The sequence below is a fragment of the Notechis scutatus genome, chromosome 6 (assembly GCF_049901735.1).
Source record: "Notechis scutatus isolate UNSWTSFEM ecotype Mainland chromosome 6, rNotScu1.2, whole genome shotgun sequence".
Classification (NCBI taxonomy): domain Eukaryota; kingdom Metazoa; phylum Chordata; class Lepidosauria; order Squamata; family Elapidae; genus Notechis; species Notechis scutatus.
Window position 1 is genome coordinate 71236243 of NC_142014.1, and position 22861 is coordinate 71259103.

Consider the following 22861-nt stretch of genomic DNA (forward strand, 5'->3'; position numbering starts at 1 on the left):
AGATTTATGCTTATGCCTAAAAATGCTTCGTTTAAAAATAAATCAGTTGCTGGAATTTTTGTGACATAACCACTTTGTTCAGTGTCTGTTTGAAGTTACAGTGGCACTGAAAAACGGCAATAGCACTTAGACTTATATACCGCTTCCTCTTTAAGTGGTTTACAGAGTCAGCCCATTGCCCCACAACCATCTGGGTCCTCACTTTATCCACCTCAGAAGGATGGAAGGCTGAGTCAACCTTGAACCTGCTGAGACTTGAACTGTCAAATTGCAGGCAGCCGGCAGGCAGCAGAAGTAGCCTGCAGTACTGCATTCTAACCACTGCGCCACTGTGGCTCCAAAAAATGACTTATGACTGTTTTTCACGCTATATTGCAGCATCCCCGTGGTCATACAATCAAAATTTGGATGCTTGGCAACTGGCATGTATTTATGGTGGTTGCAGTGTCCCAAAGTCATGTGATCACCTTTTGTGACTTTCTGACAATCAAAATCAATGGGGAAACCAACTTCATTTAACAGCCGTTTAACACTTAACAACTATGTTGCTAACTTAACAACTGCAGCGATTCACTTAATAACTGTGACAAGAAAGGTGTCAAAATGTGGCAAACCTCCCTTAACTGTCTTGCTTAGCAACATAAATTTTGGGCTTCACTGTGGTCATAAGTCAAGTACCTTTTAAAGGTTTAGGGTGGTTTCTTCCACCCTAAAGGAGGAAAGTCTGGCCACACCCTTCCTAGCTCTTCAGAAATGTAATTTTCAGCACACTCCTCTGTGTGTGTGTAAACTGGATGGGAAGAATCATTTTGCATATAAGGTGACCCTGTCCCATATAGTGCTTTATAGGTGAAAACCAGCTCTTTAAGTTTGGCCCAGAACTCCATTGGCAGGCAATGCAACTGCCACAAAATGGGTCCAGTTCTGTGATAATGGATTTTTATCAGTCTGGTCAATACATTCTGTATCACGTGAAGTCTCCAAGTCGTATTCAAAGGCAGAAGAGACATAGTATACAACAGATAATCTTCGGGTTATGGCTAGCTGTTCAATTACTGTTCAAACTTTGAACAGTGCTGAATAAGGGGGACTTTCTACAGATCCTCAGAGTTCGGGCCATCAGGTGTTCCCCACAGTCACATAGGACAGGAGGGGAGGGGAGAGGAGAGGAAAGGAGAGGAGAGGGGAGGAGATAACCTTTATTGCCACTTCTTCTGTGTACAGACTGGCATACGTTAAAATGAAATTCTTCCAGTCCCTTATCATTTTTAGGCACCCATTCAAGATTTAAAGCAGTCTGGCTTGATCTGATCTATATCATTAATTATCATCAGGAACTAATGACACTTCAGCCCAAATTGACAAACTCGCATCACGCAATGATTACCATACAGACATTAAGTAATATGGGAGGAATATTATGAAGCTTTGCAGAACTCTGTAATGGTGCCAGGCCTCGGGTGATTCATCTCTCATCCTTGTGACATTGAAACCTAGTGGTTCTCCCCCAGCCTTTGAGATAAGATGTAGGGCGAGGGGGTGGGATTCATTACAGACAGAGAATGCTGCAGGTCCCCTCTCCTAAGGAGGCCCATCTGGCAGGACCAAAAAGAAAGGCCTTCTCTGTAGTGGCTCCCCGCACCCGGTGGAACATATCCCCACAGAGATATAAGATTGGTTCCAATTTTTACACTCTTTTGCAAGGCCCTGAAGATCTGGTTTTGCCAATGGGCCTGGGAACCTCAGGGTGGATGGAGCTCTTTCAAATGGCTCATTTGATTGTTGTCACCAGGGAGGATGGGGGCTTATTTTTTTATTGTTTTTATTGTTGTAATACATGGATTTTATCCTTGTAAGCTGCTTGGAATCATTGAGAGTTAGTTGGGTGGCCGTATAACTTTTCTTAAATAAATAAGCTTGTAATGGCCGCCGGATGGCCTGGTATATTGTTTTCTTGTTTGGCCAGGAACCCCTTTACTTGTATCTCCCTGTGCTGCATTTCGTTTTCATTTGTACGCCTTGCAGAATGATTGGGGGAGTCAGGCAACCTCCGACTTTGAGTAAATAAACAAAGGACAGCATGGTTAAATGGTGCTAACGGCTGCCAGTGGGACTAAAGAATTAGGAAAGAGTTTATGCAGACTGTCCACCAGAATGAACAATACTCTTTTCATCATAATGGAATGTGTAAGAGCTGATGCTAAAAGAGTTTTTACTTGAATGAACACCATCAACAAAAATTACCTCAGGGATAAAAATTGTTTCTGCCTTCTACTTTTATAACATTTCCCAGACTCCATTAAAGCTTACAACTGTTATTCAAAAACATAGTATTTTTCTGTTGGGAGATCCCGCTGAAGATAGACGCTGAAGTATTTGAGAACTGACTAAATATAATTCATCACCAATTTACCAGATGCCTGTAATAAACCAAATTAGTCTATGAGTACAAATCTCACAAAAAGAAAAACTTAACATGAATCAAATAGCAAATATGTATTTTCACTACCGTCCCCAGATGCAAAAACTCTCTTCTTCATGTAATAATCATTTGGAAGTTTTATTAAAATTGATTTCTTTCTGCTTAGTTCTGTATGTCCTGTATATTAATAAAATGGAAATACGTTCTTGCATTGGAACCTGAGCTAATAAATTGTATCAGTTCTTGTTGATGTTGATGTAATTTTCCCTATCTCTCACTATAAACTCCCACTTCGGGAGTTTAAGGTCTGGATTCTAAATTGCCTCACATGAATTGTGTTTGTTATATAACATAGCAAAAGTTTGATATCTTGGGGGAAATTGTACTGTAAACATTCTGTTTATCATTTTGTGCAAATGGAAGAGCAAATGCAAACAGATAGCAATTAGAATACCGCAATAGCCATTTTATCTGTGTACAGGAGTTTCTATAAATCTTATATGTCATGTACTTCTCATTAATGGTGTGTTTTTAAATATGATTTGTTCTTCCCCTTAAACCAGCATAAAGAGCAAACCGTTGCAGGCCATCTAAGAATAGCATTTGAGATAAGGGTCACTTTATTTAATTAGCTCTATTTATATCATTGCTGGCTTCACTTTATCCATTCATTATTTCCAGGGCTGTGACTTCTGCATTGCCATCTTTCTTAGGATTAGTAATTTATAATTGCTGCTTCTCTCCAAGTTTTAACATAAGGACAAGGTTGTTTTTTTCAACAGTGATGCTTAAAGAGGGGGCGGGGGGAAGTATCATTCTGCCCTCCACATTCTTGGTTTAAAGAAGAAACTTATCAACGATAGAACCAGGATTTGCCTGTGGTGTTCTAGGACTCTGGCCAGATGGTGGAGACTGAGGCCTTTCATTATCTTTAGACTCCCTGATCCACAACCTCTGAGTAGTAAGCACTGCTGCTGCTGTGGCTGAAGTTACAGAGGAAGGAGGGTCATATTTCGTGATCAGACTTCGTGGGAAAAACAACTTCCTCAACAGCTGGAGTAGCACGTGGTCAAACGTTGGTGGCTCAGCAGTACAGCCACATTTATGGCTGTTTGCCATGTCCCATGGTCACGTGACCATGTTATTTTATTTATTTATATTTATTTATTTATTTGATTTGCCAATTGTTTACAAGATAATAAGTATAAGTGTATACATAGTTGTGAATACATGAAATGGGTACATATAAGAAAAATAAAAGAAGAATAAGAGAAACAATAGGACAGGGACGGTAGGCACGTTGGTGCGCTTATGCACGCCCCTACAGACCTCTTAGGAAAGGGGTGAGGTCAATAGTAGACAGTCTAAGGTTAAAGTTTTTGGGGTTTGGGGAAGAAACTACAGAGTCGGGTAGAGTATTCCAGACATTGACCACTCTATTGCTGAAGTCATATTTCCTGCAATCATGTTTTATGACAGTTTTGCCGAAAACCTGGCACTTCCAGGTTTTGGAAAAACCATGCCCCTGGCAAACCACTGTTTCACTTAAGGAGTTGCAGCGTTGGCTTAATGATTGTCTCCAGTGGAGGAAGTCGAGACCAGGGAGAGCGCTAAACTCTCGTCTTCCAGAGGGGCATCGCCGTCCCTCTCAGGCCATGCTGAAGACCCCTGGATGGCAGCGCAGGCTGTCCAGAGCCTAGGAAGTGGAGGGCAAGTTCCCACCCTGGTTCTCGAGCTCCCAGGGCACTGGGACCGCTCAACCCATCCCAATGGCCGCGACAGCCTCCTGCAGCACTCTGCCAATGAAAACAGAGCTCTGGACCGGGCCAAGGCACCACGGGCTGCTCCTTTGCTGTTTTCAGGGAGGCCCTGTGGGCCAGATCTTAGTACCCCCTGAGCCAGACCCGGCCTGTGGGCCCTGAGTTTGACACCCCTGCTTTAGAAATACTGTAACTGTTCTCTACTTAGGCCACCATGACATACACAATAAGGGTCTTATCCCATTATCTGTTTCCTCCCCTGGAAGCCATATCCCATTCACCACCTCCAGAACCAAGTTCCCCTGCTCCTGAAGGTTGGGTGTGGCGCCCTCTTCTCCACTGCGTTCCCATTTCAAGTGGAGAGCTGTCATCAGTTAGGAAAGGTATACTTTTCCTGGCTAGGTGTCTCTTTTTCCCCCTCTCTCCATTGGGATTTGGAGGGAAGGAGACAAAAACAGCAAGCAGACATAGCTGTGTGCTAAGTTCATCTGGTAGATGAGAATGCAGCGCTCTTCCCTGCTTTTCCTGTGTGTGCTCTCTTGCTACCGAGACAGATGACATCTCTGCTTAGTCTCCATAGCAATGATGTCTGTGGGCTGCTGCTTTGCCCTTCAGGGTGTATAATAACTGCTTTTCTTAACAGCCTCTCCCCACCCCTCCAACCAACCCCTCCACCCAAAAAAAAATATCCGGGAAGCATGCTGATTGAATGTACTAGCCGTCCCCCAGCTCCATCTTCTCAACATTGAGAGGACAGAAGGGGAGAAGTGTGGATGCGTAAACAGGTTGTGGATGGTGAGTGTCTTCTCGAGTCCTGTTTATATTGCAAAGTTCTTTATATTTCTATACAGCTAAATACATTGTTGGCTGTATCCTGCAGGTGATATTTGCATTTGCAAAGGCTTTTTTCGTTGTTCTGGAAATTCTCCTGCCAGCCTTCGCACTTTTATTACTAGGGTCTTATGCGCACACTTAAAAATTAATAATAATAATAATAATAATAATAATAATAATGAGATAGACAATATTTCTCTCCATTAAAGAAGCATCATATAATCCAGTTGATAATTATTGAATTGAAGTGTGTGTGTGTATATATACACATAATGTAAATGGCTAATTGCACATAAAGTTTTCTTCCCATATATTATATGCATGTTTGTATGTGTTAAGGCTATGAAAGAAGGAAAATTAAAAGCATTTCATTGTGTTTCTGGTCTGTGCATCTGTGTTAATTGATTTTTAGATTTTCAGTTCTTTGTTGGTTTTAAATTAGGCCATCACATATTACACAGATGACTAGTATTGGATTTTTTCCCAAGTACATACTGAGCATGCTCATAATAATTTTTTATTCTAAAATCACAGCTTTTCACAGTTTTGTCCATTGTTAGAATGTAGAGGAAAAATAGCGCAACATGTTCTTTTGTCGTTATTATGTTCAAAATTAATGTTTCATTAGTGGAAACCTGAGAATTAGATTGAAGCTTAATTCTCACATTTGGAAGACCACAGTTTTAGTAGAAGCTTTTTCCAAGGTGAATGTGTATTCTTTTCCCTTATATTTAACATTCAAATATTGTTTCATTTTTCTTTTTTGCCTATTACTGATATCATCTTTTTAATTTAATGGATTAATAGATCCGGTACAAAAAAAAGTTACAGATGTTTCTTGTTCAAGTTTTATGATGTTTTGTGCTTGAATTTTACCTGTTCCATTAAATGAAGTAAACCATTATTATGGGCTTGTATAGACTTTGTAGTTTATGGGACAAGTTCTCTAGACAAATGGAGTGAAATAATGTCAAGTATTGTTTAACTAGCTGCATATGCTTTTAAATTTACTGCGTATCGTGGTATAAATTTACTGCGTATCGTGGTATGAAGTGACTCTGTTACAAATTCTATAACGTATTTTGATGGTGCGAGGTACTTTAAAAGCAATTATAGAAAGAGGTCATAATATCAGCTATGACTCACTTAGCAGCCTTAGCAGTGGGAATGCTGGTCCCAATTGTGACCATAACTGGAGGACTATCTGTAGTTAATATCGGTGCAGATCTTTTATGATTTATCTTGATATTCATTCCATGCACGGAGTTAAGGGCATTAGTATGGGCGTTTGTGTCTAGTGGTTTTGCTTGGTTTTTTTCTTGAGCCTCAAGGCCATTTTCATTAGTGTTCTGTTTTTATTTTGTTTGTCATCCAGAGTTTCTTGGATAGTTGAGTAGCCAAATAAATCAGCTTAATAAATAAAAGAAAAAGCATTGCAGATTTATCATTACCATAAACTAGGTAACATCATGAATGCTGATACTGGATAACACTGATGAGGTTACCTAGTTGGGTAATGAAACATCTGCAAGAAAACAACCAAGCTCAGAGAGCACTAAGGATCCCTCACTTCAACTAATCGCAGATACTAAAAATTCTTATAAAATGCCTAAGAATTCATCAGAAACACAAGCAAATGGAGGCAGTTTGGTGCAGTCATTAATGCACCAGGCTAGACCCTGAGATCAAGTCCCACTTTAAGCATGAAAACCAGTGGATGACTTTGGCCAGCCATTCCCTCTCTGTCAGCCCAAACCACGTCACAGGGTTGTTGTTTTTGTGGGGAAAATAGGAGGAAGGAACTATGTTGGATATGCAGGTGGTTGGACTGGAAGACCTCCAAAGTCCCTTCCAGCTGTGTTCGTCTATTATTCTGCTAAATGTTTGCCACCTTGAGTTATTTGTTAAATAAATAAATAAATCTTATTTTCGAATTAAATTTTAGAGAAACTATTGTTTATCAGGTTATTAAAACTTAGAGCTCCTATAACTTCTTGTAAATGATCAGGCCACTATTCTCGGACAGCTATTTTTGTCCGCCCGATTTAAGATAAGAGCGGACTTCAGAACTTTACGATTTAAGGATTGGTTTCAGCTGTTTAAATACGGTTTTCAAGATGGCGGCGCATGTATATGCAGTGGCTCGACACTTCAGAGATCAAACTGATTCATGCAAAGAAATCATGCACTTAGGATATATCATGTGTACATGCATTACTTGTGATCCTTCTTGAATTAGTCGTAGCGTGCATGTTGAATTATAAGAGAAGTTCTGAAACATTTCAAAATTTCAAAAAGAGAAGGTCATTTATGGAATGTAGATTTGGTTAAAAACAGCTTCCCGTAAGATAACGACAATAGAAAGCATCTCATTTGCTACTTTTTAGGTGTCCTGGCGTGAAGTCCAGCACATTGGAAAGGCTGCTCTAATTCATTGTGACTGTTACTCAAACAAAAATTAAGGTGGGTTCTAGATCCAGTAGTAAGAACAGACCAAGTTGGGAATATTGTGCAGATGCTATTTATTGTTCTGCTTCTGATGGTAGTAGTAATACGGTGATTAAGCCATATCTTATTTCTAGTGCTGGCTCTATATACAACAGTGTACTAAGCTTATTTTGAAAGCATTTATTTGTGACACTATTATTAATCTTCTATTGTTGTAAAATTATGTTTTAAATTCTAAACATTTCAACTGTGTTAAAAAAGAACCAGGAAACAAATTCATGCACATAAGGGGCTTTTGTTCACACTACAATGCTGTTTATTTATGTTTGAAGACACTGTTTTCTAAAATCAGAAACACATGACATGCTATCCACTTTTAATATTTGCTTAAAATATATACTATTTGCTGATAAACTGAAGTGTTTCATATGTGGTGAAGGATGTTGTGAAAAGAAATGGACAGAGGAAGTTGCAGATTCTGCTAAATTGTGTGTTTAGCAGATGAATTCCCACAGCACTCTGCCTTATGCCTAAGGATATCTAATCATGTAGTAGGGCTGTATTATTATCCTTCTCACCTTTCCTATTATCTACTCCTATTGGTATCTTATGACTATTACTTTGTGAGTTGTATCTTATGATTAATGATTGTATTTTATGATTTATCACTTGTAACTTGTATGTATACTGAGAACTTACCCATCGGAGACAAATTCCTTGAGTATACAACCACACTTGGCCAATAAAGAATATTCTACTCCCGTGATGGCCGGAAGTGGCATGCAGAGCCATTTCCCCTGGCCCACGAGGGCTCGCCCGGAAGAGCCCCACTGCACATGTGCGCGTGCCGCCGCCACCCAACAGCTAACTGTCGGGTATCTGGCGCGCATGCGTGGGGATGGGTGGGAGACATGTGCGCATGCACAGAGATGCAGAGCACATGAAGGGATATGCACAGGTGTGCGGAAAGGGGATTACAGGCGCAGACATGCAGTGTGCGGCAAAGGGATCGCGCATGCAGGTGCAGGGGTGTGTGAGGGAGCCCCAGCACCCATTGCCTTCTGGGTGCTGGCACGCGAGCTCACGAGCGTGCACGCAATTATTGGCACGGGAGCCAAAAAAGGTTTGCCACCACTATTCTACTCTATATTCTAGTCTAGTCTATTCAGAATTTGGTTTGAAGAATACAGAATGTTTATATTTTCCCTTGTTTTTTTTTTAAATGTTTTGTTGCAAACCTTTAGACATTGTATTTATCTAGATCAATATTCCTCAACCTTGAGAACTTTAAGATGGGTGGACCTCAACTCCCAGAATTCCCCAGCCAGCAAGTCCCACCCATCTCAAAGTTGACATACTTGCAAAACACTAGATGCCGTCTGAAAAATGAGAACAAAAACTGGCTTTTTCCAATCTTGGGAGTGAAAAGGAAAACTAAACGCCTCTTTCTCTCAGATAACCATGGCGTTTTATTTTGCTTTTCCCTGTGCAGAAGGTCTCACATTTATTCCTTAGCACAAGAAGTACGAAAGAAGAAGATTACTAATGAAGCTATCTTGGATTACTCATGATCCTATTTTAGCTTTGTAAGTTTATAAGAAGACTTAAGTTTATAAGAAGAATTGAGCTGAATCTCCTTTCAAGGATGATGGTTTCACACAGCGACTAAGTAGGTATTTATTGGGAAGTTCAAATATAAATGACTGTAGTAACAGCAGGCACTGTGTTCCCCAATAGCTGATGTGTTCAGCAGGTGGCATACCTCTGATGCTGGAGATACTACAAAACCATCAGGATTAGTAATTTTATGTGTATTTGGCCTTTTAAAGCTAAGCTTATTGAAAGCCATAGTTTTACCTCTTGGGAATTCCACAGTTTTTAACCATAGCAGAATAACAGAATTAGGAGGGACCTTGGTGGTCTTCCAATCCAAACCCCTGTTCAAGCAGGAAACCATACAGAAACTGAAGAAATTTGTTTGTTTATTAAATTTATTAACTGCCTATTTTACCACAGAGTAGCTCTGGGCAGTTTCCAATATGAAAAAAACCTATACCAATATATAGAACATAAAATAACAGAATTGGAAGGGACCTTAGAGGTCATCTAGTCCAAAAAAACCTGGGCCTCCCGTATGGCAGGCGAGAATTCTACTGAACCAAGTAGGAAGTAAATAATACAAAAAGATAAATACTCAACCTTAACTAAAAGATGGAGAGGGAAGGAGGGAGTGGGATAAAGGGGAGGAGGGATCTATTATTAGTCTGGCAACCCCCTCCAATGTGAAGATGTACCATTGGAGGACAAGCCAACAGAATATTTTGTCTGACGTGGCCCGTAGCGTGCCTCCTCTGCTGGCACAGGTGGGACAGGCTGATCCTGTTTCAGAAATACAGGTAGTCCTCAACTTAGGACCACAATTGAGCCCAAAATTTATGTTGCAAAGTGAAACACTTGTTCAGTGAGTTTGCCCCATTTCACGACTTTTCTTGCCACAGTTGTTAAGCGAATCGTTGCATTTGTTTAGTTGGTAACACGGTTGTTAAGTGAATCTGGATTCCCCATGGACTCTGCTCGTCAGAAGGTCGCAAAAGCTGATCACGTGACACCCCACCACCACCCCGGACGCTGCAACCGTCATAAATATGAGTCAGTTGTCAAACATTAGGATTCTGATCACGTGACCGTGGGAATGCTGCAACGGTCATAAATGTGAAAAACGGTCATAAGTCACTTTTTTTGGCTGTTGTGACTTTGAACGGTCACTAAATGAACTGTTGTAAGTCAAGGACTGCCTGTACTGTTTCAAGCCTGACTGAATTGTGTACTGCTGAGCTTACTGATGGAGAGATATATGAATATGATTTGCATATTAAGAGTTTGAGATGAAGAGCCTGTCGCAGAGAGGACGCTGCCCAATTCTTTTTGGAATTTTTTACATCAAGCTGAGGCAGTGCCAGTGAGATGCCATCTGCTTTGCTTTGTGATGGGTGCAGGCAGGTTTTGTATCAAATGTCTGGTTCTCTGTTGGCTTCCTTGATTGGCTTTGATGTAGCTCTCCTGAACACCTTGATATTGACTTTCAAAAATAGCCTATCCGGGAATGATTTATCCTTCCCCTCGTTGGATCATTTTGAGCTTTTCTTTTATTTGTACAGAGTGAGTTTTAATCAATGTTTACTAGACTATTTCAACATATATATATTTATGTAAGACTCTACAAACCTGAATGCCTTGTTGCTTTATTTGCAATTTCGCTTTTATGAATATTTCATTTAGGTAAGTGTTATTGTGTATAGTCAGAATCAGTAATAAAAGACAAAGAGAAATTGTTGAACCCTTTTTGTCTACGTCATATATAAATATATATATACATATATATACATACATACATACATACATATATACATACATACATACATACATACATACATACATACATACATACATACACCCTTCACTTCTGGGGAAAATATTATTTTGTTACGTGCTTGAATTATTATCCTCAAATGGTAGGTGTATATACTTACCAAAAATTATGATGTAATACATATATCTGAGAGGTTATAGGTCACTTCAAAAGTTTCTATTTCATGTCTATGAAGTATATGGCTGTCTTTTTTAATGACATGTTTTTAAACTATTATGAATTCTTAAAGGTACTTTTAACAGTGATTAAATTGTCAAACCAAGCAAAGATGGCAATTTTAATATTACAGGTAGTCCACAACTTATGACCGCAACAGAACCCCAAATTTTTTGTTGCTGACCAAGACAGTTGAGTGAGTTTTGCTCTGTTTTATGACCTTTCTATAAGTGAATCACTGCAATTGTTAAGTTAATAACACGGCTGTTAAATGAATCTGGCTTCCCTATTTAACTTTGCTTCTCAAAAAGTCCCAAAAGGGGATCACATGAGCCTGGGGCATTGCAACCGTCATAAATGCGAGTCAGTTGCCATGTGTCTGGATTTTGCTCACGCGATCATGGGGATGCTGCAACAGTTGTGAGAAAAACGGTGATAAATCACTTTTTAAAATGCAGTTGTAACTTCAAACGGTCACTAAATGAATGGTTTGTAAGTCAGAAGGATTACCTATACCAGTGGTGGCTAACCTTTTTGGGCTCCTGTGCCGAAAAATAAAAATTTCAAAGTTAGACTGCAGCACCCAGAAGGCAATGCGCGTGGGGGGGGGGGGCACGCCCCCTGCACATGCATGTGCGATCCCCCCACACCCTTACCTGCACTGAGCATGCGCACACCTCCCAGATGGTTTTCAGGCCTTTTTCGGCCTCCCAGAGGCTCGAGGGAAGCCTCTGCAGCCTTTGGAGGCCGAAAAATGGACCCGTTTCGTCACTTCTGTTATTTTTGGAAATATAGGAGGTGACTAAACGGGCCTGTTTTTTGGCCTCCAAAGACTGCAGAAGCTTCCCTCGAGCCTCTGGGAGGCCGAAAAAGGCCTGAAAATCAGCTAGAAGGCGCGCGCATGCACAGTGAGGTGAGTTTGCCTGGGGCTCGTGTGCCTGCACAAATGGCTCTGCATGCCACCTGTGGCACGTGTGCCATAGGTTCGCCATCACGGACCTATAATCTCCTGCTTTAGTGTTTACATTTCTGGATCTGCTGAAGCTTTGCCAGACTAAGGATAAAATGGAAGTCACTCTAGATAAGTGAAGAAAAGGTGGGGTTACAGCTCAGTGTCATCCCACTCCATTAGGGCATCTCTTTCTCCCTCTCCCTCTCTCTCTCTCTCTCTCTTGTATAATGGAGAATGTCAAGTGTTTTTTTCTCAGCTTTTCACTCCATCTTCGAGTTGCTTGTTAACAAGACCTTGCCTTTCAGAAATTGTACTGATGGGCGCATTACCTGTCACCAACTCTTAGCTTTTTTTTTTTTTTTTTTGGCCTCATGCTTACAATTATCCCTTAGAACTAGAGCGAAGGAGTGTGGAGAAAGAAAGAATAAGGTGCCTTTGCATTGTTACAGTTTTTTTCTGTTATTAATAGAAAATTAAATTCGGGATTTGATAAGATCACTTTGGATGTACAGCACCTTCTCTACCAATCCTGTGCTCATTTATCAGAATGGTTTGGGGAACATTGCATCCAGTCTTTTACCTGTTGCTTATAGATTATGTTTTATCTACACACACACACACACACACAAACTTTTTTTTTTTTTTTTAAAAAAAGTTCTGGTTTGGAATAACTGGCAAAGAATTTCTCTGATTCAGCTGAAAGAACTGAAGATAACAGCATATATATATTTTTTTTCGTAATTCAGTCAAAACTGATTTTGCTTTGGGTAGGCTATCTTACAGTGGAGTTAATTCCACTCATTTGTAGTCATTTCAGATATTATAGAATTCTCCTATTCAGAGGAAGTGAGGATGAGAATTGAGAATTGGGAATCCTAGGTTTTCTGGGTTTTACTAGAAGGTTAGGCACCTTGGATAATTGCACTTGAGTTTAGTATATTAATATGTGAAAACAAGTACAGTTTGAAATCAACTGTTTCCACTGATCATAGTAAAGATGACCATAAATAAGGAACTATTTCACAATATACTGTGGTTCAGTGTTGCATCCAAGCCAGTCACAAAGCTAAACAAAATGTCAGAAAGAAATACAATAGTAGTTTTGATCTGGGGAATATTTCAGATTTTGAGCGCATATGGCAAATTATTTCACAGAATGCAAAGAAAGTCTTGCTGCCAAAGAAGACTTTCCTCTTTACAAAATAACACAATATAGTTTTGGATAGCTAAGCCTACCTTTTTCCTAACATCTTTCCATTGACTTCTTCCCTATTCCTTACTAATATTCTTCTGAGCATGTAATGAAGGCACGTACAACATTAAAAACAATGTATAAAAACATTAAGAAAATGGTACTACAGAAAGGTTAGAGATAAAGAAGCATGTCTTAATTCTAAGAAGCGGGAAATGTACACATAGAAAACCTTTCTGAGCGTGATTTGAGAGTAAGACGCAGAATCCCATAAGGTCTAATCAGATATATAATAAAAGAACTCCTTCATTCTTTATAGCAAGATTTTCTTTCATCTCTTTCTCACACTCTAGGTAACGTGTTTTAGGCATCCTGTATTGCTGTATGCTTCTTGCACCTGCAAAAAATTGTGTGAGCCTTCTTTTAAATTGCTTTAAATTCAACTATTTTTCATAGAATAATCCCATAGGTTGTTTATTTAAAATGAGCAGTTTACTGGGAAGACTGTGTGGTCAGATATATGTGTGATCAGATCATACTTTTATTTGGAATAGTGTGTCTTATTCAATAATGACTATCAATAGTATTTCCTATTCAATAATGATTCTCAGAATCAAATTAGGTTGTTAAAAGTCCTGGAATCTAGTTAAGCTATGGAATACTTTCACCACTAGAGGGAACAAATGTTACTACATTGCTAATGGAAGGTTCCTAAAGTTAGCATAGGGTATACAACTACTAGATAGATTGAAGCTTTGCTGCTTTGGGCATTAAAGATATAAAACATATTCTCCATTGAGCCGAAGGGAGAGTCTAGGATGGGTACTCTCTAGTCTCCTAGCTCTGCAGACCGAGTTGAAAAACTGAGGACAGACCCCCTGGTAACGGTCCCCAGTTCTTCACTCGGTCTCAGCGTGTTCTGACCACCCTTTAAGGGCTCTGAATAGTTCATATTGTAGAAGAATTTTCACCCCCTGGATTAAGCTTTTTGTCTTAGAGAGGCTTAGATCAGGTTTGACAGCTAGCCGGCTTGCTGGTTTAGCACTTTCATTTTTTCGCACCTTTTTTTCCGGTTTGCGGGTTTTTTTGCTTATTATTTAATTTTTAAACTTTTCTTGCTGGTGGTTTTTTTCCCTTTCTGGTTGGAATTTGAGTGGAGGTGACCCTGAGAGTCTGTGTGGCCCAAGCTGGGGGCGGGAGGCGGCATCTTATTTAACTCACTTTCTCCCGATCCACTTTCCCTTGACTTGGGCTAGCCTCATCTGCTGCTAAATGCCCCTTTTTTTCGGCAGCGGTGGCAGTGGCCATTTTTCACATTTGGGGACAATCTTGCAGTTCGTCTCCAGGATTGTCCCTTTGGGGGGGGGGTTGGCCATCAGGATTGAATCTTGACCCCCTATCCAGTCCCCAGAGCACCGTGGCAGTGATAGTCTCGCCCCCAATACCTTGAAGAGACAGGTGGCTGCCTTGGCCTCGGTGATTTTAGTCAAGGACTCTACTTCTCTGGCCCAACACCCTAGGGTGAAAGCCTTTCTTAGGGGAGCTATGAATTTGAAGCCACCGGTGGTCCACCGCTACCCCACCCGCGATTTGCCTAAGGTCCTGCAGGCACTGACTTCTCCCCCATTTGAACCCTTGCGTAAAATCAGCCTTCGCTTACTCACGTGCAAGGTGTCATTCTTGATGGCCATTACCTCGGCCAGGCGTATCTCAGAGTTGGCGGCCTTATCCATCAGGAAGGATCTGTGCATATTCCATGCAGACAGGGTGGTTCTGTGGTTGGACCTTACCTTTCTGCCCAAGGTGAACTCCTTATTCCATTGTTCACAGGAGTTGATTTTGCCTAACTTCTATCCAGAGCCTACCCATGCACCGGAGAGAAAGTGGCACACCTTGGACGTTAGGAGGGCCCTCCGTATTTACATTAATAGAACCTCTTCCCTTAGGAGGACGGAAGCCCTGTTTGTTTCCTTTCAGCCGTCAACTTTGGGTTGCAGGGTGACACCTTTCACAGTGGGTCGCTGGCTCAGAGCCTGCATTGCAAAGGCCTATGAGTTACAGAGGCTCTCTGTACCCAGGAGAATCACTGCACACTCAACCAGAAGTGCAGCGACCACCACAGCCTGGGCAATGCAGGCATCGATTCTGCACATTTGTAGAGCTGCGACCTGATCATTGGTGACCCATTCATAAGACATTACAAAATTGACTCCTTTGCCTCAGCGGAGGCAGCCTTTGGAAGATGAGTCCTGCAGGGTGTTCATGTAGAAGTGGGGACCTCCGACCAATCCAGTTCCCACCTGTAGGACAGCCATCAGCCAGCTTTGGTATGTCCCATCCTGGAGTCTCCCTGCGGCTCAGTGGAGAAGGGGCGTTGGTCCAGACATGATATTCTTCCGATTAAAATCGGAATTCTGATTTTTTTGGGAATCCCCCCCCTTTCCCCCCCTTCTTCTCCTCCTTCCCCTCCCCTCGGAGGCCCCGAGTCAGGAGTTGCTACCGCCGGCACGGCTCTGCGTGGCTCCAGTCCCGCGTTGCCTCAGGAAGGGAAAGGCAAAAAGGAAGAGCCGCGGCGGCGCTTTGCAACGGCAGCAGCGGCTCCTGGTTTTGCCTTTCCCTTCCCGAGGCAACGCGGTGCGAGCGGAGGCCGGGCGGGCGGGCGGTGCGAGCGGCGGGCGGTGCGAGCGGTGCGAGCGGAGGCCGGGCGGTGCGAGCGGCGGGCGGGCGGTGCGAAAGGGAGCTGGGCAGCGATTTCTTGGCGTGCGGTGGGGGGTCTCTTTGGCCTGCCCCGATTTTTTTTCAGAGGGGAATATCATGCCTGTTGGTCCTACCTGAACGCTTCTTTTTGGGGAGCCGAAGGGAGAGTCCAGTCCCACCCTGTATTCTGTCAGGTCAGAGTAGGGAGGAAATGTCCCTTTTTTTCGCAGTGTCAACTAAGGTATCAGTTTGAGGACGAGGAGCAGCTGAATTCGCTTCGATGTTCAGAACTGGGGACCGTTACCAAAGGGTGTGTCCTCAGTTTTTCAACTTGGTCTGCAGAGCTAGGAGACTAGAGACTACCCATCCTGGACTCTCCCTTCGGCTCCCCGAGAAGAAGCGTTCAGATAGGACCAACGCCCCTTTTGTGCTGAATAAAATTATTTGAGTGCTGGGCTAGCAACCAGAAGAGTCAGATTCAAGTTTGTCTTTAGGCATGGAAGCACACTGATCGTTCATATTCTCTCAGTTCAGCTACCTCCACAAGTTGCTGCAGTGGAGAAAATAGTAAAAAAGGTAAAGGTAAAGGTTCCCCTCACACATATGTGCTAGTCGTTTCCAGCTCTAGGGGTTGGTGCTCATCTCTGTTACAAAGCCGAAGAGCCAGCGCTGTCCAAAGACGTCTCCGTGGTCATGTGGCCAGCATGACTAAACACCGAAGGCGCATAGAACACTGTTATCTTCCCACCAAAAGGGTCCCTATTTTTCTGCTTGCATTTTTACGTGCTTTCGAACTGCTAGGTTGGCAGTTGGGACAAGTAATGGGAGCTCAATCCGTTACGCGGCGCTAGGGATTCGAACTGCTGAACTGCCGGCCTTTTGATCAACAAGCTCAGCATCTTAGCCACTGAGCCACCGCTTCCCTTCGAGAAAATAGGAGGAGGAATTTTTATATATTCCGTCTTGAGCTCCTGAACAAAAGGTTGGATATAAATTAAACAAGGGAAAAGAGGAAAAAGTACATTCATGTTTATGGGTCATGAAGTATAACAGAGAAAGAAGGTAAGAGTTCTCAAGTTTGCATTAGATCAATGGCCTTTTTCCACCTTTAAATTCCTAATTAATCAAATAAACATTCAGGCCACAGGTATATTGATTCACACTTTGTGGATGCTTTATTGCTCGTTGTTTGAAGTTTATTAAAAGTAAACACATAGTCAGATTTTAGAGGAGCAAAAAATACCAAAAGACCTCAAGCAAAACTTGTTACTAGAACCATCAGCTGTATTGTATATTTATCCCCACTGAAAATGTCTGGGAAGTTGCTGTGGGGCACGTGAAGAGTTCCAGTGTGATCCTTCATCTAAGAGTAACGGGGAAGCAGTTTGAGATTTCTCAAATTTGCAAAATAATTAGCAGCTTGGTGATAGTCTCGAATCGACTTTGATTAATTCAACCCCACAAAGTATCGGATTATTTCTATGTTTCTGCTTTTGACATCTGTTGCAGTAAAAGTTAACAATGTAATGATGTTTTTGCCACCCTAGCAAAAATCAAACAGAGCGTTTCATATATCAACATTCAAGTTTGAGAGAGACATCATCAGATGAGTTCACTGGAGGGCATGGTGCAGGATTGGATGAGCACATTTGGCTTGCAGGTGAAATGTTTATGGAGAAAGCAAAGAATACAAGGAAAAAGAGACTGATTAGTACTAAGTGAGAATTATATGACAAAATGTTCATCTGAAAAGAACAAATCAATTTTTGTAAGAATCAGATAATCTAGACAGGGCTGAAAGGCATGACAAATGCTGCAGAAATCATATACATTTTAAAAGAGTTATGGTTTCATCCATTTTGACAGAGACTATGTTCTTTATCCTAATTGACGATACAGGTATTCCTCGATTTACGACCACTGTTGAGCCCAAAATTTCTACTGCTAAGTCAGTCAGTTGTTAAGTGAGTTTTGCCCCATTTTACCACCTTTTCTTGCTGCAATTGTTAAGTGAATTTGTTCTGACCCAGATCCTCAAACATAACAAACCCTCTGAAGTTAACTCAAAGATTCCTTTATTAGGAGTGCCGGCAGCCCCGACGAAAAATTTTTATCTCACCGCAGGCTAAAAGAATCTGTCCGGCCAGAAGATGAATAGTTGTCTGGCACATCTATTCATCTCCGTCCCCTGCCTTTTATCCCTAGATTGGGTTGCGGCTTCACTAGCAGCAGTAGGTTTTCCTTCCCAAGGATCAGCCAACAGATTTCCACTGCTCTCCTCTCCTCTGCCTTCTGCATCAGGCACTGGACCCAGCTGTTCCTCCTCTTCCTCATCAGCCACCTCCAGACCTGGGGGCTGTTGACTCTCTAGCTGAGGGCTGACGGGCGGCCCAGGCTCTGCCTCTCTCTCTACCAGCTCCCCTCCCCTCTTCCCCCTTGGAGCTCTTGATGCTGACCCTGACTCCCACACCTCCTCCTCCTCCTCTGATTCGGCTTCTGGAGGGGCCTGCGGCGAGCAGGCCACAACAAATGACTGCATTTCTTAAGTTAGCTGATAAAGTAAATCTGGCTTTCCCATGGATTTTGTTTATCAGAAGGTCATGAAGTGTGAATCCCCTGACCCTGGAATGCTGCCTCCGTCATAAAATATGAGTCAGTCGCCAAACATCTCGGTTGGATCACTCAACCACGGGGACGTCATCAATCACTTTTATCAGTGCCCTTTTCACTTCAAACAGTCACTAAATAAACTGTTGCAAGCCGAGGACTACCTCATAGACTCTGAAGGCTGGTGCTCACCCTAATGCTCCTGTTTCCCAAGATCCTTTTGGTCCTGGCCAACTGTTAGAATGGGTATGTTTTTAACCACATCTGAGGTAATTGAAAAGATTGAGAGCTGTTCTATTCTGGCCCCCATTGGAAATGAGTGCAACCTCATTTATAAATGAGGTGACCCCACAACTTTATGGTTCTTAGCACAGCACCTGCCTCTTGCTGGGAGGAATTTTTCTCATTCAGTGTACTTTATTGTCCCTTGAAAGTAACAGGTTAAAGGATATGTATAAATTAAAGTTTTTTGTTTTTTTTAATTTTAGACCAGGGATCCCCAAACTTGGCAACTTTAAGACTTGTGGACTTCAACTCCGAGAATTCTGGAAGTTGAAGTCCACAAGTCTTAAAGTTGCCAAATTTGGAGACCGCTGTTTTAGACTAAAATACAGGTAGTCCTCAATTTACGGCCACAACTGAGCCCAATATTTATGTTGCTAAGTGAGAAATTTGTTAAGTGAGTTTTGCCTGGTTTTATGACTTTCCTTGTCACGTTTGTTAAACGAATCACTGCAAGTTATTAAATTAGTAACACGGTTGTTAAGTAAATCTGGCTTTCCCATTGATTTTGCTTGTCAGAAGGTCACAAAATGGGATAATGTGACCCTGGCACACTGCAACTGTCATAAACATGAAGCAGTTTCCAAGCATCCAACTGTAAATCACATGACCATGGGGATGCTGCAACCGTCATAAGTGTGAAAAATGGTCATAAGTCGCTTTTTTCAGTGCTGTTGTAACTTCAAACGGTCACTAAATGAACTGCTGTAAGTCGAGGACTACCTGTATCTTGGAAAAACATGTCTTCCTCCCCCTAAAAGCATTGTAAACCTCTGCTATCAGAGTAATAAAAGAGTGGATGCTCCCAGTAGAATAGAAAATGAAGTCTGGGCTTTTTCAATAACATTAACACTTGACATGGTTATTTAATCAGATCTATCTACCATTTCACCCCCATTTTCATACGGGTGAAATGGTACTTCACCTTTTCAATCCTCTTCCACCATGGTAATCCCACAGAACTGATAGATTATGCATGCATCTTTTTCAAAAGTAAAGACATAGAATTATTCCTATAAGGAGATTTTGTCCGGATCTCAATTTTTATGGGCGAAGATAAGATCTATCAAGTATGGTTAGATTTAAACCACATTGAGCAGAACGAATATTTCCTAGCCCTATAGACCTTTTCCATTTTAAGAAGATTTTACTTCATTAAAAAACCATCATGTTTGGCTTCTATGGAAAGAAGAGACTGTACTTCGGTTTTCTCAGAGAAACAAAGACTCTCATCTTTATAACTGGCAAAGCATGTGACTTAAATTAATACGCTGGTGGTGTTAGATAACAATTATACTTTCTCCGGGTGAACTGGCAGCCTAAACTCCCCTCTCTAAAATGGGAGAGTTAAATAAAAGAACTTGCTACCACGAAACCTCATGCATTTGTTGCCTTTGATGTGAGGTGTGTGTGTGTGTGAGAGAGAGAGATAGATAGAGAGAGAGAGAGATAGAGAGAGAGAGAGATTTGGGAGTTATTTGCATATATTCATAAACCCTCTGTTGCACAACCGTGCTCTAAGTGAGAGAACAGTGCTTGTGATTTTGTTTCTGAAGCAGTGTGACATCACTCCAGTATCGGTTTTCCCACAAAGCTAGCAACTCTTACAGCCAAGATGCTTTTTCTTACGCTCAGGTTGTTCATAGCTCATTGGGGAGCTGCTTGAAGAGTTCTGCCTTGTAGCATTCCCCGTGTTGTTTTCTTTAAGGCTTTGGTGAAGGATGAATTATTCTGAAGGCTGGTAAGCTATTGCATATTCTCTTTAACCCCAATAAAAATCCTTCTTATTTCCTTACACAAGCCGAGCCGTGTTTGAAACATCTAGTTGTGTAAATTGTCTCAGTTTTACGTTTAAATAAGAGGAAAGAGCTTCCTTGGATTTTCTTCTTTAGCTTTACTTTTAACGGTTTGCTGCTCTGATTCCTTCTTTAGTTGTAGTTTATTGTTTGTTGGTCTGATTCCTCATAGCTACAAGGATTGTATTGCAAAAAATATTGTTGTGTGGTTGAAAAAATAGCAATGAGGAATAGTCAGAGGATAAATCCAGAGAGTGAATGTAGATGAATTAGATCAACATTGAAATAGCTTAAACAAAAGCAATTTTAGAAATAGTTTTTACTATGTGTTTCGTGTGTGTAGTAGTTACCATCTGGCCATTTTTTCCCATCCAGATTAGTAGACAGATAAAGTATTGAAGCATTGATAACAACCACAGGAATTAGAAATTGTTAAATTTGACACTTTGTATAGATTGTCAAGCTACTGTGCTACAATTGAAGTAGCAAAACAGAAACGACAATAACCTTGAAAGAACATTGCCTTGTTTATGTTACAAAGATAATAAAGAACAACATTTATTCTAGGGATCTCCCTGAAGAGAATTTGATCATTGTTCAAATGGGGGAGGGGGGGGCAGAGAAATAATTACAGTGTATGACATCCATTATTTATAAATATATAGAACTGATACAGTAGTAGAATCTGAAGACTGTTTGAAAGATTGTCTCTTATTCACCAAATGCATAATTTTTGTTGCAGTTATATCAGAAGCTCTTGTTTAAATGTTTTACTATTTCCAGTGAGCCTTAATCCCCAATTCGACTTTTAAAAAGTATGTGTCTGTTGGTTGATTTCCTAAAATTTTGTTTTTGATGGATAATTGTAGCATCCTTTTGGCTGACAGTTCTGATAGCTTCTTTAGAAATTCTAATATATTTATATAAAATAACTTTAAAAATTCTTAGAAATCATTATACTAACAAAATAGCATACAGTATATGAAATTGAAGGTATACTTCTATTTGAACCGATTTAGCAGGTATTTGAGCCTTATGCGTGTACTTCTATTAATTTATAAACAGACCCTCTGTTTACTAAAATGATCAAATATATCACTTCTTAGAATGAAAATCCTTTTCAGTGAAACAGCTTTTGATTGTATTGCAGTTGGGCGTACAAAATCTTTCCATGCCAAAATTGTTCTTGTGATGATAACATTATTTTCATATAAACATCACTTTAATTTAATGTGTTGAATTTTTTACCATGCAGGATGTCAACATGCATTACAATAAGGATAAATACATTTTTTTCTACATCTTATTCAACTTGTTGCAATTCTTATAGCAAACAAGCCCCATGTCCAACAAATGATACCATGGCAAAGAGAATTCAACCGTGGCTTGAATTCATAGTTTGATTAGGTTTGAATTTTATGTTGTGATGCCGTATTAACAGGACAGAATCATTCCTTAGTTGCTATTCTTTGATTTATTTTGTATTAGGAATTTAGAATTGCAAATTTTTGTGTAGTCTTTGTTCTTTAAAATAGTTGAAAATGGTCATTGGTGATATATGGGGGCTTTTTCCTAAAATCACTGGTGTTCAATCTGCAGCTATTTGGAGTAATTCCTTACATTCCTTGGAATATATTCAAATGTTCTTGATTCTTGCTTACATTATGCTTTCATAGACTTTATATTTCTCAAAACTTCTAATACATTATTGGTGTCATAATTATTGAAAGCATGTTCATTCCATTTTATCTTAATTAGTTCCATTAAATAGTTTTGACATCTGCTGTGGTGAAAAATGAAAAATGAATGCAGGGCATTTTTTATTCTTGATCGTCTCTCAGTATATCACTGAAGAAACTGTAGACTTCCAGATGTTACTGAACCACAATTCCCAGGGGTCTTAAGTCAGCACATCCAGCGAAGAGAGAAGGATGCTGAGAATGTAAATTTAGCAACTTCTGAAGAGTCCTGCCTCTGTTTTTCATTCCTGTTGCAGTTCCTTTTGCAGTTCTGTATCAACCTAATTCAGCTTTAGCAGCAGCTTAGCTAAAATGGGAAAGTATGTGATACCAGAAGGAGATAGATGAGATGGAAAGATGCTGTTGTAGTAACAAGAGTTTTTGTGCTGGTCTGCCTCCACATTGTTAAATTGTTGCATATAACACCACTCAAGAGAAGATTAAAAAGTGAGATAAATTGATGAATTTCCTAGAAACCTATCTTCCAAATTCTTATGATGAATCTGTGTGGTAAGTCTAGGGACTTTCTCCTGGGATTTGTTTATC

At 40.7% G+C, this 22861-nt stretch overlaps 1 protein-coding gene across 41 annotated transcripts in view; it reads left to right on the forward strand.

Moving 5' to 3' along the window:
- The window catches only part of PLEKHA5 (pleckstrin homology domain containing A5), a 205164-nt gene that overhangs the window by 64084 nt on the left and 118219 nt on the right, over positions 1 to 22861 (forward strand). Inside the window, exon 1 of one of the 41 annotated variants that reach the window (XM_087968731.1) lies at positions 20387 to 20521. The exons of 39 other annotated variants lie outside the window; for them this stretch is intronic. In XM_087968731.1, coding sequence (XP_087824857.1) covers positions 20502 to 20521 — 20 coding nt within the window. In that variant the 5' untranslated portion in view covers positions 20387 to 20501. Of the gene's footprint in view, positions 1 to 20386; positions 20522 to 22861 lie in introns of those variants that run through there. One more of the 41 variants, XM_087968707.1, reaches the window with a different exon arrangement.